Genomic DNA, 16,002 nt, shown 5'->3' with positions numbered 1-16,002 from the left:
AGTCCTAGTTGGGACTTGACTAGCTAGAATGTAATGTCTAGTTCAAAATGAACTAGACAATAAAAGAAATAAAGAGAAAATAAAAATATATAATAATAATATAATTATAGTATTATTATATATGTTACATTTTACATTTTAACACCATCGTCATGACTGATTATGAACATCATTCTCTCTCATTCACCATCATTAGAACCACCATAATTATCATCTTCAACCATTACTATCACCATTACTGTCATTACTTTCCGTCACCTTCAGCAGGATCATATATTCAACAACAAAACAATCAAACCTCTCTCTCTCTCTCTCTCTCTCTCTCTCTCTCTCTGAACATCATTTACAGCACCCTCCCAACCATTTTAGGACAATTCCTTGGTTAAAAATACACAAGAATTGATTTGCAGTTGTGTGTGTGTGTGTGAGAGAGAGAGAATTGCAGTATCATCTTGCAATACCTAAACATGCTACTCATAAAATCCAGAAGAAACCTTTGGGATATTTTTTCACATCATGTATTTTCTATTTGGGAAATTTTCATTCAGAGACCTATTTTTGCCCCATGTAATTAAAAATCGCTAAAACCCCCAAAACACAACCGTCACTTTGAAGAAATTAGCAAATACAGTCTGTGCATCCATTTAACTCAGGTTATGTACATTTAATTTGATTTAATTTATAAGAAATTTGCTGCCCTTTCGTCACATTACCAAGCAAAAACCCTTTATGCACTATTGCATGATCGATGGGTAGAGCTGGTGATGAGGATGATAGTAAGCAAAATCAGGAGGAATCCAACCATTGAGTTGCTTCATAGATTGAGAATCATGGAGAGCATTGGATTGATTAGCTTTATGATCTTCTATTCTTTCCTTGATCAGGATCAGAGGAAAAGATGCCATCTTGTCATTGAAATCCCACTTGCAGGAAAACAATTACATTGGGAGGTAATGGATTCACATAGAAGCAGGAAAATGATGTGCCTGAACTCATTGATGTAAACAAAGCTAAGTTCTATGAACCTGAGCACATTGATAAGTTGGCTTGATAATACAGTGCTGTTGAGACTGCCAACAAGAGCATTACCTACCAAATCATTGGAATTTATTTCAACCCTGCCAGCAGTTCCCATCAGCCCTTCACAGTCAATCTTCATAATCTTCATATAAAGGCTCAAATTAAGGAGTCAAAGGTGGTCTACACTGAGATGAGTTCACGCATGGGAAAATTCCAGAAGATAAGGGATTTTACTCGATGTCTCTAAGCAGATCCATTCATGGATACTCCCTCTTTCTCAGAAAACTAGTCATAGTTCATAAAGGTATTTTCGTGAAATGAAACATATGGGTAAAACATTTTCTAAAACAGGTTAAATGACAACTTTAATAGGCCATAACCATCTTTAGGATACAGATGATTATCTTTTTAAAGAAATGAATCTTAATCTTATTCACTATGATGAAGGCCAACTTAAGACCATACTAACAATATAAAGGTTCAAGCCTCTATCCTCTCGTGGATTAGTAATCAGTATATCAATACACTATCCTACCATACAGTGAAAAATTACAGGCCCATGCGTTAGTATTAAGTAAATCAAATAAGATAATTTGATAAACATGGTTCATTTAATCAAATTATCATCTGGATCAATTTATTTTTATGTAAAAAAACTAGCTTTTGTACCCTGCCAGGCTATCTATTTTTATTTTCATTTGAGAACCTACTTAAAAATCAAAATGACTTGAAGCATGTATCTCCTATGCAGGCAATGATAAAGCTAAGTCCAAAGTGCAAGATATTAATCTGATCAGTCACAATTAGTTGGACTTGTTAGGCTTAGGCACTAAAAAATATATATTTATATTGTTATTGTTATTTATGCAGAATCACCACTGCAGTAACCTATTAGTTAGAATAAAAAAGTCAAAAGAGAACCAAAACTGACAACAGTGAACAATAAATTATAGTTTAGCACTTCAGCTCTTCAATAGAGGCTCAAATAGACACTATCTTGCCACGAACTATAACTCACTAATATGTCAACATAGCATAGCTAACTGCCTATAGAATGTTCCAAAATATGTAATTAAGAATTTTAAAAAATACTGCTATAAATCTCCAAAGTTATAAAAGCACCAAGAGGTATGAAAACAGTAACAGAACTTACCGATAGGCCCGACATTGTGCTCCCGGCTGAAGTCAATCAAATCCTTCATGCTATTGACAACCTCTGATATCTATTTGTAGTGACAGTAAGCAACAATGTTCAGCATACTAGTCCATGGATCAAAGAGAGAGAGAGAGAGAGAGAGAGAGAGAGACCTGCAAGCATCGAATATATCTTTTGGGAAATCCCAAGTCATTGACTGCCTGTAGATCCAGAACCCTTGCAAGTTGATGTCCTGCTTGAACAAACCTAAAATAAACCACCACCTCATTAATCTTGTCTTCGTTACCAAAGTTCAATTTAGTTTTTGCAAACTATCACACTCACATGCCACAGTTTGCCTGCAAATCCTGGGCTGAAAGCCCTGAAGATCCACTTTCAGATACAGCATTTTGATATTTCTGTACAACCTGTGCCAGCTGATTCACCTGAAAAAGGCATATTCTCTAAATATCAATGCTGGATCAAGATTCAGTCCTATCAAGAACCTACGGGGATGTCAATAAGAAAATATGCAGACATGCCACTCCAAACAACCCACAAAAAGCTTGAGATGAGCTTGTGCAAGCCTTGAAAATGACCAACTGAGCTCCCCCGAAGGTCTGTTGGGAAATTTATCTATTTATTTACTCTCTCTCTCTCTCTCTCTCTCTCTCTCTCTCTCTCTCTCTCTCTCTCTCTCTCTCTCTGTATATATATATATAACAGGCCATCATGTCTGTCAGACCCTAAGGTTGACAGCCTCCTTGACTAGAGATGATGCACCCTCAAAAGCACTCCTCATGCCATTTCCTTTATCTTCCCCTCCTCTAGTTCTCCGACTTTCTCTCATGGACATCTTCTCTTCCAAGCAACCCACCCACACAACCCATCACTATAATGAAATGAGGGATCACAAGTCATATCCCTAAACACGCAATAACAAGCCACTAATGGGCAAGATACATAAAGTCACAGGGTGTCTAGGCACAATAACACAAGAGAGCACAAAAGAATATAAAAAAATAATGTATTTTATTGATAAAATGCTCTAAAGAGCCATACATATAAGAAGAAACAAGGTCCCTTATTTATACAAGGGAGGGGAGCTCAATAGAGCCATTGGGAGCTCTCCAACGGTCACATTTGTGAAAAGACAAAAATACCCCTGAGGGTTATAGTAATACACAACTATATACATATATATATCAAAATATATATATATATATATATATATGTATATAATAGCATACATGAATACTTAAAAGCATACATTTTAACACCCTCCCTCAAACTGACGGTGAGATTACCGAAAGTTTGTTAAGCAGAAAAATAAAATGAGTGGTAAGGGCTTTGCTGAAGAAATCCGCAAGTTGATACTCCGATGTGACATACAGTAACTCAATAGTTCTTTTTAAAAATTCATCACGAACATAGTGGCAGTCCATCTCAATGTGTTTGGTTCTTTCATGGAATGTGTGATTGCTTGCTATGTAGATTGCACTTTTATTGTCACAACACAGTTTCGAGGATTTGGAGATGGAAACTCCCATGTCTTGAAGAAGAAACCTAAGCCAAACATGTTCCATTGTTGTCGTTGCCATTGTGTGATATTCTGCCTCAGTTGAAGATAATGAGACCTTTTGTTGTTTCTTACACCTCCAAGAGATCAACGAATCCCCTAAAAAATACAAAAAACAATAGTTGAGATTCTATCATTCGGGTTACCACCCCAATCAGCATCAGTATAAGCAATTAGATCTAAAGATGATGAAGAGGATAAGAAAAGCCCTTTTGAAATGGTGTTTTTAATGTATCACACAATCCTCATAATTGCCGTCATGTGCACTGTGGTAGGAGGCATAATGAAACTGACTTCCAGAATGAACAACATAAGTGATATCAGGTCAAGTGATGGAAAGGTAGGTGAGAGATCCAATCAATTGACGATATGGAGTAGGATCTTCGAGCAATACGCCATCTTCGAGTCTTAATTTTGCATTTTTGACTTTGGTGGTCTCCACCAAAGTTGTTAAATGCGATGAGGCGAAGCGAGGCGTTGAGCCTGTTATGAAGCGAGGTGTAAACCTCAAGGGGTTGAAGCGTAAGCTTCATGATCAAAATAATAAAATATATAATATTAATAAAATAAAAAAAATTAAATAAGAACTAATAAACAACAGTATAAAATAAACACTACTTTCCTATAATTAACTCGTATTATTCATTGATTTTAAATGGATGATGAAGAGTATTTTTTTATGAGATTGTTGCACATTATATTCTTAAGTTGTCGCAAATTGGTGCAATTATCAAAATTGCATGAATCTCGTTTCTACTGCAACAACATTTTTTGTCAAGATTACAAAAATTAAAAAAAGAAAAGAAAAAAGAAAAACAACAACAACCGTCAGGATTCTAGTTTCTTCTATATAAGGTCCGATCATATGACTATGATGCAAATAATTCTTTTCTCTGATCAGATTGAATATCTACGTGAAAGCTCCTTTTTTACTTACTGACTTCCTGGAATGGTATGTACATATTATAAGGCATTGTTGTCTCAAACAAGCACCATTTGGTCTGGGATCTTGGTGTGGTAAATGCATTCATTTCCGGAAGCGTTTGATTTCATTGAGTTTACAGTGTCTTTTAGAGGTTATGCTATTCTTCTACTTCATCTTTCTGATGTAATTATTTGTGGTGATGATCTATTGAAGGCATTCATGAGAAAATTGTAGATCATTGGCTTTCACAGATACAAGATTCTAACAGACCATAATTTCAACATGCACCTGCACAGAAGGTCATATATGTGATTGGTAGTTTGGTTGATTCCTATTTCTTGGTGAGATATTGGTCATGTGGCGCATAGAGTAGTTATTATCATGTAGTGCATGGAGTAGTTATTTTGCTTTGTAATATCTTTTATAACTGGTTAGTACTTGTCATTTTATTTGCTCTATGCAAAGCTTCATGCAATTCTTGTTGGCGAAGACATCAAATATGCTATTAGTATATATGTACTATCACTCTGCAAACAGTCAACCCCATAATTAGATGCTCTCATTGGCAGGCAGGCTGCCCTATGACATATCACCTATCAGCCATGTAGAAAAGCACAAAGCTTTCAGAAAGGGATTTTATTACCTGATGAGTCGTTTTAAATTTTCAAAACTTGTATTGGGACTTAGGATTCAAGTAAATGTCTTCTCAAGATCTTTAGTTGTTGCAAGAACCATTGCATAACAAGAAAATGATTAAATCCTGCCAAGGAACTAAAAATTCATGTACTGTTGTCTGTATTAGATGAGTTGGAGGAGGATCCATGTATTCTCAACCCTCACGAATTGTTGAGGTTGCTAGGAGTGTCACTAACTGTGTAGGTGCTCCGAGAAAGCCTTTGCCATAGGCAGGTACTCGTGAAAAGCCTTTGACATAGGCTGGTACTCATCAACTTCTTGAGAAATCGTATGAAAAACCTGATGCGTACGCCTTAGAAGCGAAGCGCGCCTCGATGTGAGGCGTGTGCTTCACCCATGTGAAGCGTGCGCTTCAAGACTCAAACGCCTCACTACAGCGCCTCAGTACCTTGAGTGTGCGCTTCGCCTGTAAAACCCGAAAATTTTTGTTACAAAATATTTTAAAATATGCAAATTGGGCCTAGATCCAAATTGCAGATCCAGCACCCATAAAGGGGTAATTAGGAATACATAATATCAAACATGATTTAATAACAGTAATAATAATAAATAGATAAAATTTTAATTATAAAATTTATTTATTTTTATTAATATGAGGATCCAACTTGTGGATCCATATCGGTTGGGGCCGGGTTACGGGTCTCGGGTCCGGACCCGAGCCGCGCCCTGTAGCAGCCCTTTTAAAAGAAAGGGGCAACCCGATAAGGGTTGCCCGATAAATCCTTAACAGAAAAAGAAAGGGGGGGCAAGGGGGGGTTACGCAGGGCGTAACCGACCCCGCACCCCTCGGCAAGGGAGAGGGCTTGGGGCCGATAAAGGGGGGAGTGGAGAGGGGGTCTCGCCCTCTTCACTCAGCCTCTTCTCTCCGGCCCTCTCTTTTCCCCCGTCTCTCTCGCTGTCAGTGTGCGCACGCCGGAGGGAGGGTCTTGTCTCCGGCGAGTTTTGGCCACCAGCAACCACCGAAGGCCGCGGCAAACAGCAGCCACACTCCCTGTCACGGCAGCAGGGAAGGGCGACTCTAGCCAGCTCGATACTTCCGCCACGGCAGCCCCCGATCGCCGGAAAACCAACGAAATAAGGTACGGTACTTCTTGGATTCTTGGGTGAGGGATCGAACCTGAGTTCGATTTCGGGTAGTGATTTGAGAGGTGGGGTTCTTGGCTGCCGGAAAACCTCAGATGGTAAGGTATTGTGTTTTTCGGTGGCTGCGACCCAGATTTGGGGGTTTTAGTGTATAACCCTAACCGAAGGTGGGATGGGTGTTATGGCTTCCAAAAACCCCAAATCAGGCCGATAGGGGAGGGGAAAAGAGGGGTCGGTTGAGGTAGTGGATGTCCCAACCATGGAGGTCCCGAGTTCCTTAGGGATTTTCCAGATTTGGGGGTATCTTAGTTAGGAAACGAGAAACCCCATGGTGCCTATTAAATTCGTGCGAAAAAAAAAAAAGGAAAAACTATTATGCTTGCATTGCATTTTTGACTTCCTGCAGTACTGTTTCCAAACATGTATCTTTTTCACAACAAATTAAATAGTTGTAAAATATTCTCCTGGAACTTACTTGGAAGGGCACCTCTTAACATACCAAAGTATTTTTTTTAGAAATATTGTTTATATTCTCTTAAGCTTCATTTGAATTTGCTGAAAATGCTTTCTCCTGGGATGCGTTTAATGGTAGTATTAAGGTTTATATGTGAATAAGAAATCTGAATGGATTGAACCTAAAATGAACCGTATCCAATACTTCACCCATGTGGAACAGCGTCCTTGCATACATTTCAGAGATTTTGATCCATTTATCTTTTAGGTGTGTTTGTTTTCCTGTTAATGGTTTGTCTATATGTAAGGAATCTGGAGGGAGTGGTCTTATAGTTCGTAACTTTGTCTGACTGTTTTTGAACTAAAATTTCTGAGCCTAATATTAGCATCCAAAACTTCTGTCACCTTAGACAGATTACTCGATATGAATGAGTAGTCTCACAGCTTAACTATTATCCAACTTGACTGATTCTAAAGTGAATGGCAATTGACATTAAGGCTGGGATTGAACTTGTGTATCTTTGTAGAAACAAAACTATTTTTCCCTTACTGAATAGCCTTAATAAAAAATTTGCTGGGAATGGACTAGTTAGGAACCCACTTATCTTTGGGCTGTGTTATATAGGAATAAAAAAATTCTGTTGTAAAACTGGGTGTTGTATGGGGGTCGTACGAAGGCAGCAATGGGGATATGAACAGCTTGAATGTTTGTTGGTACACATGCATTAGATCAATGATGTTCGAAATGGTCAACCCTATGTACCATGCAAATTTTAGGCTTGATATGCTTGCTTTACCTGCTCATGCCAGAGGGTTATTAACTTCGTCCCTGTAGTATATATATACATGTCCTGGTTAATATTGTCAGGGGTGATTTCCATACGTTTTCATAGTCAGTTGAATGTTGTTAATCGGTTTTCCTATTTTCATAAATGGACATACACAATCCTAAACCATTAAAGCATGAATAGTGTGATACACTGCTGCTAGGTACGTGAATTATTAAGGTCCGACAGGATCTTGCATGCATTACCTAATGTGATGTTGTAGGTTGTCTATTGGCATAAGATGGTGCTTGAGTGTGGTTTAAGCTCAAAATTTGTAAGATGTAGCGTGGGATCATTGAAACATAACCCAAATTCGTTAGCTGTTTATAATAGTGTTCATTTTATATTGTTTAGGGAGGATGGACACCTAAAACTGAAATTTTGTATGTAATGTATCTTGTTTTGTCGTCTCTAGCTTAACATTATACTTTTGTCTAAAGTCCATGTGTTATTTAAAAGCTTGTGTATTGGATTGTATGGAAACACTTGCCGTGGAGGTTTATGCTTTCACTTGACTGTTATGATTATGGTACGCATGAGTGTGAGCATGATTCAATCATTAGTAATTCTGCTTGAACATGTACGCTTGACTAATATGTGAAATGATACATGAACACTCACACACTTAAAGAAACCATGGATTGGTTAATACCCGTATGTGATGTAGGTAACACACACATAGTGGAAATGCATATGAATGAGCAATGGCATGCATATGTTTGGGTTTATGATTGCAGGAGTGCACATGCTTTTGGCTCTTCGGCTTAGTGTTATAAATAAAACACTACTTTTGTTTGTGATGTGGTGCATCGATGGCCTAAATGGACCATCATCGGCCTGGAGAGCCGTGGGTTTGGTTTTCTTTCACATATGTTTTTAACTGCATCACTTGAACCACATAAGATGGTTTGGCACTTTACTACACTGTTCTATGTGTTTACACGGGCTAGAGTCCCGAATGGGTCCCCGCAAGGGAGGATGCGGGTTTTCACTTTACTTTTGCATATGGTGTTGCGAACTTAAGGAATTAACTTTAATAAAGAAATAATAAGAACAGTGTAATATACATTCTGGGATATCTCATCTGGAGTATGAGAATCTTAGATATCCGGTCTTGGGGAGACTGTGAGGATACAAAAACTCTGTGTGCTGTAATTTTGTCCCCTGAACCCGATATTGAGGTTCTTTCTCCTGGTCACGGTTTTAGGGAGAGTCCGCCACTTTACCCGGGAGTGGTGTGTTGGTCACAGCTGTGAGTATGTTATGGTACCAAGAAAGTGGCACTTGTAGGCGTGGGGTGTCCCTTGTATCCCCGACATTAGATGTGCAGGTCTAATGTTCCGATGGATGGTGTTGTTTCCTGATATCGGTCGAGGGCTAAGTTGAAACCCAGTAATAAAATACAAATTGTGTGTTAAGCTATCCTGGAAACCTACTTGACCTCGGGGATTGTACATGTTTGGTGTATCCGCGGGCAACGGTAATTAAAAAGAGGAACTTAAGGTTGTGTGCATCTAATAGGGCATGCATATGGAAAGATGGAACTTAAATGAAAGATAACAGAAGAAATCATGCATTGCACATAATCATGCATTTTTCTGTTATGCATTAGATCATGCATGTTTGAATCATTCTTGATATCATGACATGATTTGGTGGTAGCATATGATTTACTTCTTAAAATCATGCTGCAAGGTTTAGCTATTTAGTTTCTGGTATATGGTATTGTTTTACTGTTCATGACTGGTGAGCATACGCAATTGTTGGTAGTTATGGATATTTGAATGTTGCAAATTTTATATCTGCACTCACTCAAATCACTGCATGAAATCTTATTCATGTTCTTTGTCTCACCTGGTTTCTTTAGAAGTAGTTGTGCTCCGAATTTCGGTTCTGACACCCTACTTTGTTGGTTTTTCACATGACATGGTGAACAGTGAGGCTGGACTGGCTACTGGGGATAGATGAGAGTCATACTTGCGCTTGTCAGTTTCAGCAGGGGACACAGTGGCTCTATTTTTGCTTCTTTTAGTTCTTTTTACTTTTGCAGTTGATTATGTCACTTTTGAGTGGTGTGTGAGACTCTTATTGGTTCTTTAATAAAAGAGTTTTAGTTGGTTCTTATGGATGATGATTGCAACTTCGTTTGTGGTGGTTGGGCTATCCAATGGAAAGTGGAACTGTGAGGACCCCAGATCTCTGGGAAGGTTTCCGCATTAAAAAAAAATATTCTGCATTTTTAAAGGGTATGGATTGGGGTCGTTACATCGCCTCTGAGGCGTACGCTTCAGGTACTGAGGCATACGCCTCTCACAACACTAGTCTCCACCTTTTCATTTGAAACACCTGACCTAGCACATATGTCAGCAACTAATTTCATTTGGGAAAGAATATATCCGCGGGGATAGTAGGCATCCTCAATTCTTAAAAAGTATCTCAAAAACCCCAAGTCAAACATATCAAAAGTTTTCTTTAAAATTGATTTAATTTTAATAACACCTTCTTTGTCATTTCCTATAACGATCATATCATCAACATACAGAAGGAAAATCACAATTATAGTACATGTTTTCTTGACAAAGAAAGCAATGTCAGTATAACAAGAGATAAATCCTAAATTAATCAAAACATTACTAAATTTATCATACAAGCCTTAGGAGCTTGTTTAAGACCATACAAGGCATTTTTAAGTTTTAAAATTTTTTCATTTAAATTAACCTGTGGAGGGGGTTCCATTTAAACTTCTTCACCAGTTCTCTATTTAAAAATGCATTTTTAACATCTAGTTGAAAAATGAGTCATTTTTTAATAGAAGCAATGGCAATAAGAGTTCGAACACTAGTCATTCTTGCGACAGAAGCAAAGGTTTCCTCATAATCTATTTCATATTCTTGGGCATACCCTTTGGTGACTAACCTTGCTTTATATTTTTTTAATGATCCATCACTTCTGGTTTTGATTTTAAAAACCCATCTACATCCTATAGGTTTTTTGCTTAAAGGAGGATCAACTATTTTCCATGTGTTGGCTTTTCTAAGAGCATTAAGTTCTATTTTCATTGTTTCATTCTAATGAGGGTATTGTTTGGCAACATTATAACAAGATGGTTCATAATAAGAGTGGACAGTTATTAAACATGCTCTAAATCTTGGAGAAAATGAGTCATATGGTACAAATCTACTTGGAGCACTAGAGATTCGATTTGATCTCCCAGGTTGAGTTTTTTCTAAAGGTTTGTTTTGAGAGAACTTGTCAAAGGCACATGGGTGATTACCTTCCCCCGTCTAGTATACACATGCATATCATTTGATACATTTGCATTCAAACTTTCATGTTGATAACTAACTTCATCACCAATCGGATTATCAATACTACACTTATTGTCAAAAGAATCAAACACCTCAATAGAGTCAGATTCATCATGTCTTGGTAATAGATCAAATAGAAATGAGTAATCAATTTCTTTAGGTCTTGGATATCAAACCCATTTTCACTTTCAAGAAAGGTGACATCTTTTAAAACATAGAGTTTGTTATTTATTGGATCAAATCATCGATACCCTTTTGAATTTTCACCATAGCCCAAGAAAATGCATTCAATGGCTTTTGGAGATAGTTTATTATTTTTATGAGTAAGTACATAACACTTACAACCAAAGATTCATAGTCTTTTAAAATTAGGAGTCATTTTAAAAAGTTTTCAAATAGAGAAATATTTTGTGATGAAGATGAAGGAGTTCTATTTATTAATTTGAGGTTAAAATAGCTTCAACACAAATTATTTTGGAATGTCCCTTGAAATTAAAAGTCCTAGTGGTTTCTATTATATGTCTATGATTTCTTTCCGCTAACCCATTTTGTTATAGAGTTTTAGGACAAGATCTTTGATGACAAATTTTATTTTGTTTCAAATAGCTTTGAAAATTATTTGACATGTGCTCCCCTCCTGAATCTGATCTAAGAATAGATAAGTTGCTAAGAAATTAATTTTTAATAATTATATAAAATTCCTTAAATAAAGAGAACACATCGGATTTATGATTTAGAAAATAAATCCATGTGTATCTAGTAAAATCATCAACAAACATAACATAATAAGAATAACCTTCTTTTGATATGCACTAATTCAAAAGGCCTAGTAGAAATAAAGATTTCATTTTTCCAAAAATACAATCTTTACAAGATATATCTTTTTTATTACATCAAAAAAGAAAAGAGAGACATCTTCGAAAAACTATGATGCTCAAGTCTCTTATGTCAAGTATCAATACTTTTGTCCTGTACATAATTACAAAATGACTTGGGTGGAAGGGACAAAAAATCCATAAAGTAAATGTTGTCTCTCTTATAGCCTTACCCAATCAGCTTCCCTAACTAGAGATCATGTAGGGTGCAATATTTAAATGAGAAAAAAAATTTGCAACCATGATCAAAAATTTGAGAGACGAAAAAAAGATTTAAATTTAATTTTAGAACTACTCTTATTTTTGGAACAAGAAATTTTTAGTCAAGTATTCCAATACTATTTATTTTTAAACAAGTTTCATCGGCCGTTGAAACATAAGATGAAGTAGAATTAGTGCAAACTTTGAAGAGAGCATTCTTATGAGGTGTTATATGAAAGGAAGCACCCGAGTCAAGAATCCACATATCAGGAGGAGATGAAGTAGATGCAACGGCAGCACCCAAAGTAGAAGATGACTTGTTGAATTGCCTCTAATATTTGGCTAAGTATATCTTTAATATTTCCTTCATTTTTTGCTTGTTTCTTCTTTTTTGGGTGTGATTTCTCCAACGAAAGTGATTTTGCCTTTAAGCTTTGGGCATACCGGTCTAATATGTCATGATTCATTACAATAGTGGCAAATAGCACCCTTCCTATATCCACTATTATAATTGAAACCACTATTATAGTTATTTTGTTTTACAAAGTGGGGGGCTTATAGGCCCTTACATTGGAACCCGGCCTAGTAGTAATGGTCAAACCATCATCATTCTTATTGGTCATGCCAAGACGAGTTTCTTCTTGACATACCTCGACGGGAGCATCTTCAAGAGGCATAGCTTTGGTTATATGAAGAAGAGAATACCTCACTTGTTCAAATTCCGGTCTTAGACCATGAAGGAATTGAAAAAAGTGTTCCTTCTCAATTTGCTCTCTTCTAATCTCAACATATTCAGGAGCCACCCATTTAAGCTCAAGAAGTGCTAATTCATCCCAAAGAGGAGACAAAATACTAAAATTATTCCGAACACATGTCCCCTTGCTTAATGGATCTTGTCTTGACAAAAATATTGTCTAGCAAGGTCCTTTTGTGTTATACATACCCTTAAGAAAAAATCAAACTTCATTGGCTCTTCTAAATTTAGCAATGTTGGCACATATTTTTATGTCAACATTGTTTATAAACCATGCCAAAAAATTTTGCATGGTTGTTTTCTCAATTTTCTACCTTTATTTGATGTTCATTTATGGCTTTAACAAGATCATTTTCAACAAGAGCTTTCTCAACACCTTCTTCGACCTTGGTGAGTTTTAATGATGGCTCAAGAGAAGTTTTCATCACAAAGCTCCAAACTTTTTTTCGTCTAAAATGATTTTACATAGACGAAGTCCACATCAAGTAGTTGGATCCATTGAGTTTGAAGGAGAACTCTAGTCTTGATTCATGCTCCATGACGAAAAAGAGATAGGTAAAGAGGAAGAGAGGACAACACACCTCTGTCACGATCTTCAATCACTACAAGCAAGACCTCCAAGATCAAGAGAACCCAAAGGGCTCTAATACCATGTAAAGAAATGAGGGATAACAAGTGATATCCCTAAACACGCAATAGCAAACCACTAATGAGCAAGATAAGGTGTCTAGGCGCAATAGCATAAGAGAGCACAAAAGAACATAAAAAAATAATGTATTTTATTGATAAAATGCTCCAAAAAAACATACATATAAGAGGGGACAGGGTCCCTTATTTATACAACAAAGGGGAGGTCAATAGAGCTGTTGGGAGATCCCCATGGTCACAGTTGTGACCATTGGGGAGAATCCCAACAGTCCTATAATATGGACAGTTTAGTCCATGGTCAAAAAGTGAAAATAAAAAAAATAAAAACTAAAAAAGAGAAAAGTCCCTAATGGACTGTGCTAAGTATATATGATAAGAAAGACAAAAATACCCTTGAGGGTTACATTAATATACAACTATATACATATATATATCAAAATATATATGTATATAATAGCATACATAAATACGCAAATGCATACATTTTAACAAGCACTCCCTATGCAACATTTTGCTTTGATGAACTAGGATTTTCAGAGTTGGGTTCTCATTCTTTTCTTTTCTTCAGATAATTTTGGTTTGTTTCGGTAAATCTTCATTTGAGATATGTTTGTAGCTGCTTTTTTCAGTTTTTGCTTGCTCATTTTCTTTTTTATTTCTAATATTTGGGTTACTCTTTGATTCTTTATGTTTTGACTTTTGATGAATCTTTTCACGTTTGAGATATGTTCCTGGTTTAATTTGGCTAATCTGTTCAAATTTTCACTTTATTAGACTACATTACCTGTGGCAATTTGACAACCCGAATTATGTTGATCCACCTGAGTATTTGGTGCATCCAAGGCTTTTTCATTCAGTCTCTGTGGATTTAGCTTTAAGCATCATCCACTGAAAAAATCTCAGCTACAGTGCTTGGATTAACACTTCATTCCAAAGTGGAAGTGGGTTGTAAAGAATTAAAGGAACTGAGTTTGGCAGGCAGTTCTTAGTGCACAAGAATTTAGAATCAAGTCACCCTGCTGCAGGAAGGATGAATGCTCACTATTATTGACTGCTATAAGCTGCCAGACTAAAGCCAAGGAGGGGAAATACTTTTACAATACAGGAGAGTGTCCCATATACTGAAAGTATTTCCCTAGGTTCTCTGCACCCGTATGCTCAGATACCATTCTTTGCTTTACATTATTTTGGTTTATGGTCAAAAGGTTACTCACAGTGGAGATGAGACCTTGCCACCTTTTATTCATGTTCTGCAACTGCTTTACACTATTTTAATGGAATTTTATTTTCTAAAAAAAATGTCGACCCACATGAGGGAGAGAGAAACCGAGGTGAGATTGGGAGCTCTTGATTATGATTTAGTTTGGAGAGATGAGCCTCCAAACCTCCGTACTGCCACCTTTCTCTTTTGGGTAAAAAACATTCATGCTATAGAGTGAGATGGGCGCTTCTATGGTGGTATTGTACCACCATAGCTTATGGTGGCACACACTTGATTTACATAGATCTAAGCTCCAAAAGAAAAATCTAACCGTTGGATCATGTTTACATATTATGTTTATTATTTTCATGTGTTAAAGTTGACTCAAATATGATGTTTTATACCATTTTTAAACTGCTCTTATTTTCATGAATTGTGAGCCATTGAGTTTCACCATCTCAAAAATAAAATCTTATGGTGTATTAAGCATGATAAAACCTTCTAATATGCTAAATAAAACATGGTAAATGGTCAGATTTACCATTTGGTAGCTAGATCTATGCGAACAACAGTATGTACCACCATATCCAAGAGTCTTTACACTGCATGAGGAAGGACAATATTGGACATAAAACCAATTGGGGTGATGGTCTCTTGGGAAGAAAGCATCTCAAGAAAATCTACACCTGTACCAATGTTCATTAATAGAAACAAATTTTTACCCCAAAAAAGAGTAATTATGCTTTCTAATTTTTTTCTCAAAAGATTCAACAAGAATCAACAAAGGTCTACATTCTCCTAGAACATTCCTTTTTTTCCAGAAGACTATAAGTGCAACGGATATTTTACCTTTAAAATTGCTGTTTTAATGTCACAACAATATCATGACATTGTGAAAAAAGGTGACTACACAAGCACACACAGTTGAAAATAACAACATATTTTCCTTTGATTGTGGCAGGAAATAACCCAACAGCTTTACACGTCTATTCATCTCTCTAAAATCATGTGGGCAAAATTGCCAACAAAATATTTGTAAAAAGATCCTCCAATGAGGAACTTAAAAGATTAACCCAAATAAAAAACAGTTGAAAAACTGTTCAATTTGTGAGCAAATAACATTTGTAAAGAAGACAATAAACACATATTAGTACCTGAGGTGCCACCAATCTACGAGGCAAAAGCTCCTCATGACGCCGAGCACAGAATTCCCAAGACAAAATCTGAATAAGAAAACAAACTCAGCAAATTCTCAAAGTGATGTCTACATGTCTCCAAAGGACCAAAATAGAATCTG

At 36.5% G+C, this 16,002-nt stretch overlaps 1 protein-coding gene across 1 annotated transcript in view; it reads right to left on the bottom strand.

Moving 5' to 3' along the window:
• Nucleotides 1-16,002, bottom strand: part of LOC149833019 (putative transcriptional regulator SLK2) — a 54,170-nt gene that overhangs the window by 12,214 nt on the left and 25,954 nt on the right. Inside the window, exons 5-8 of the mRNA XM_090014848.1 lie at nt 15,860-15,928; nt 2,501-2,601; nt 2,329-2,422; nt 2,174-2,243 (exon numbers count right to left, since the gene is read on the bottom strand). Coding sequence (XP_089870974.1) covers nt 2,174-2,243; nt 2,329-2,422; nt 2,501-2,601; nt 15,860-15,928 — 334 coding nt within the window. The remainder of the gene's footprint in view (nt 1-2,173; nt 2,244-2,328; nt 2,423-2,500; nt 2,602-15,859; nt 15,929-16,002) is intronic.

The sequence above is a fragment of the Nuphar pumila genome, chromosome 7 (genome assembly GCF_984573655.1).
Source record: "Nuphar pumila chromosome 7, dmNupPumi1.hap1.1, whole genome shotgun sequence".
Classification (NCBI taxonomy): domain Eukaryota; kingdom Viridiplantae; phylum Streptophyta; class Magnoliopsida; order Nymphaeales; family Nymphaeaceae; genus Nuphar; species Nuphar pumila.
Note: the sequence above shows the minus strand (reverse complement) of the source record. Positions and strands in the feature narration are given on the sequence as shown.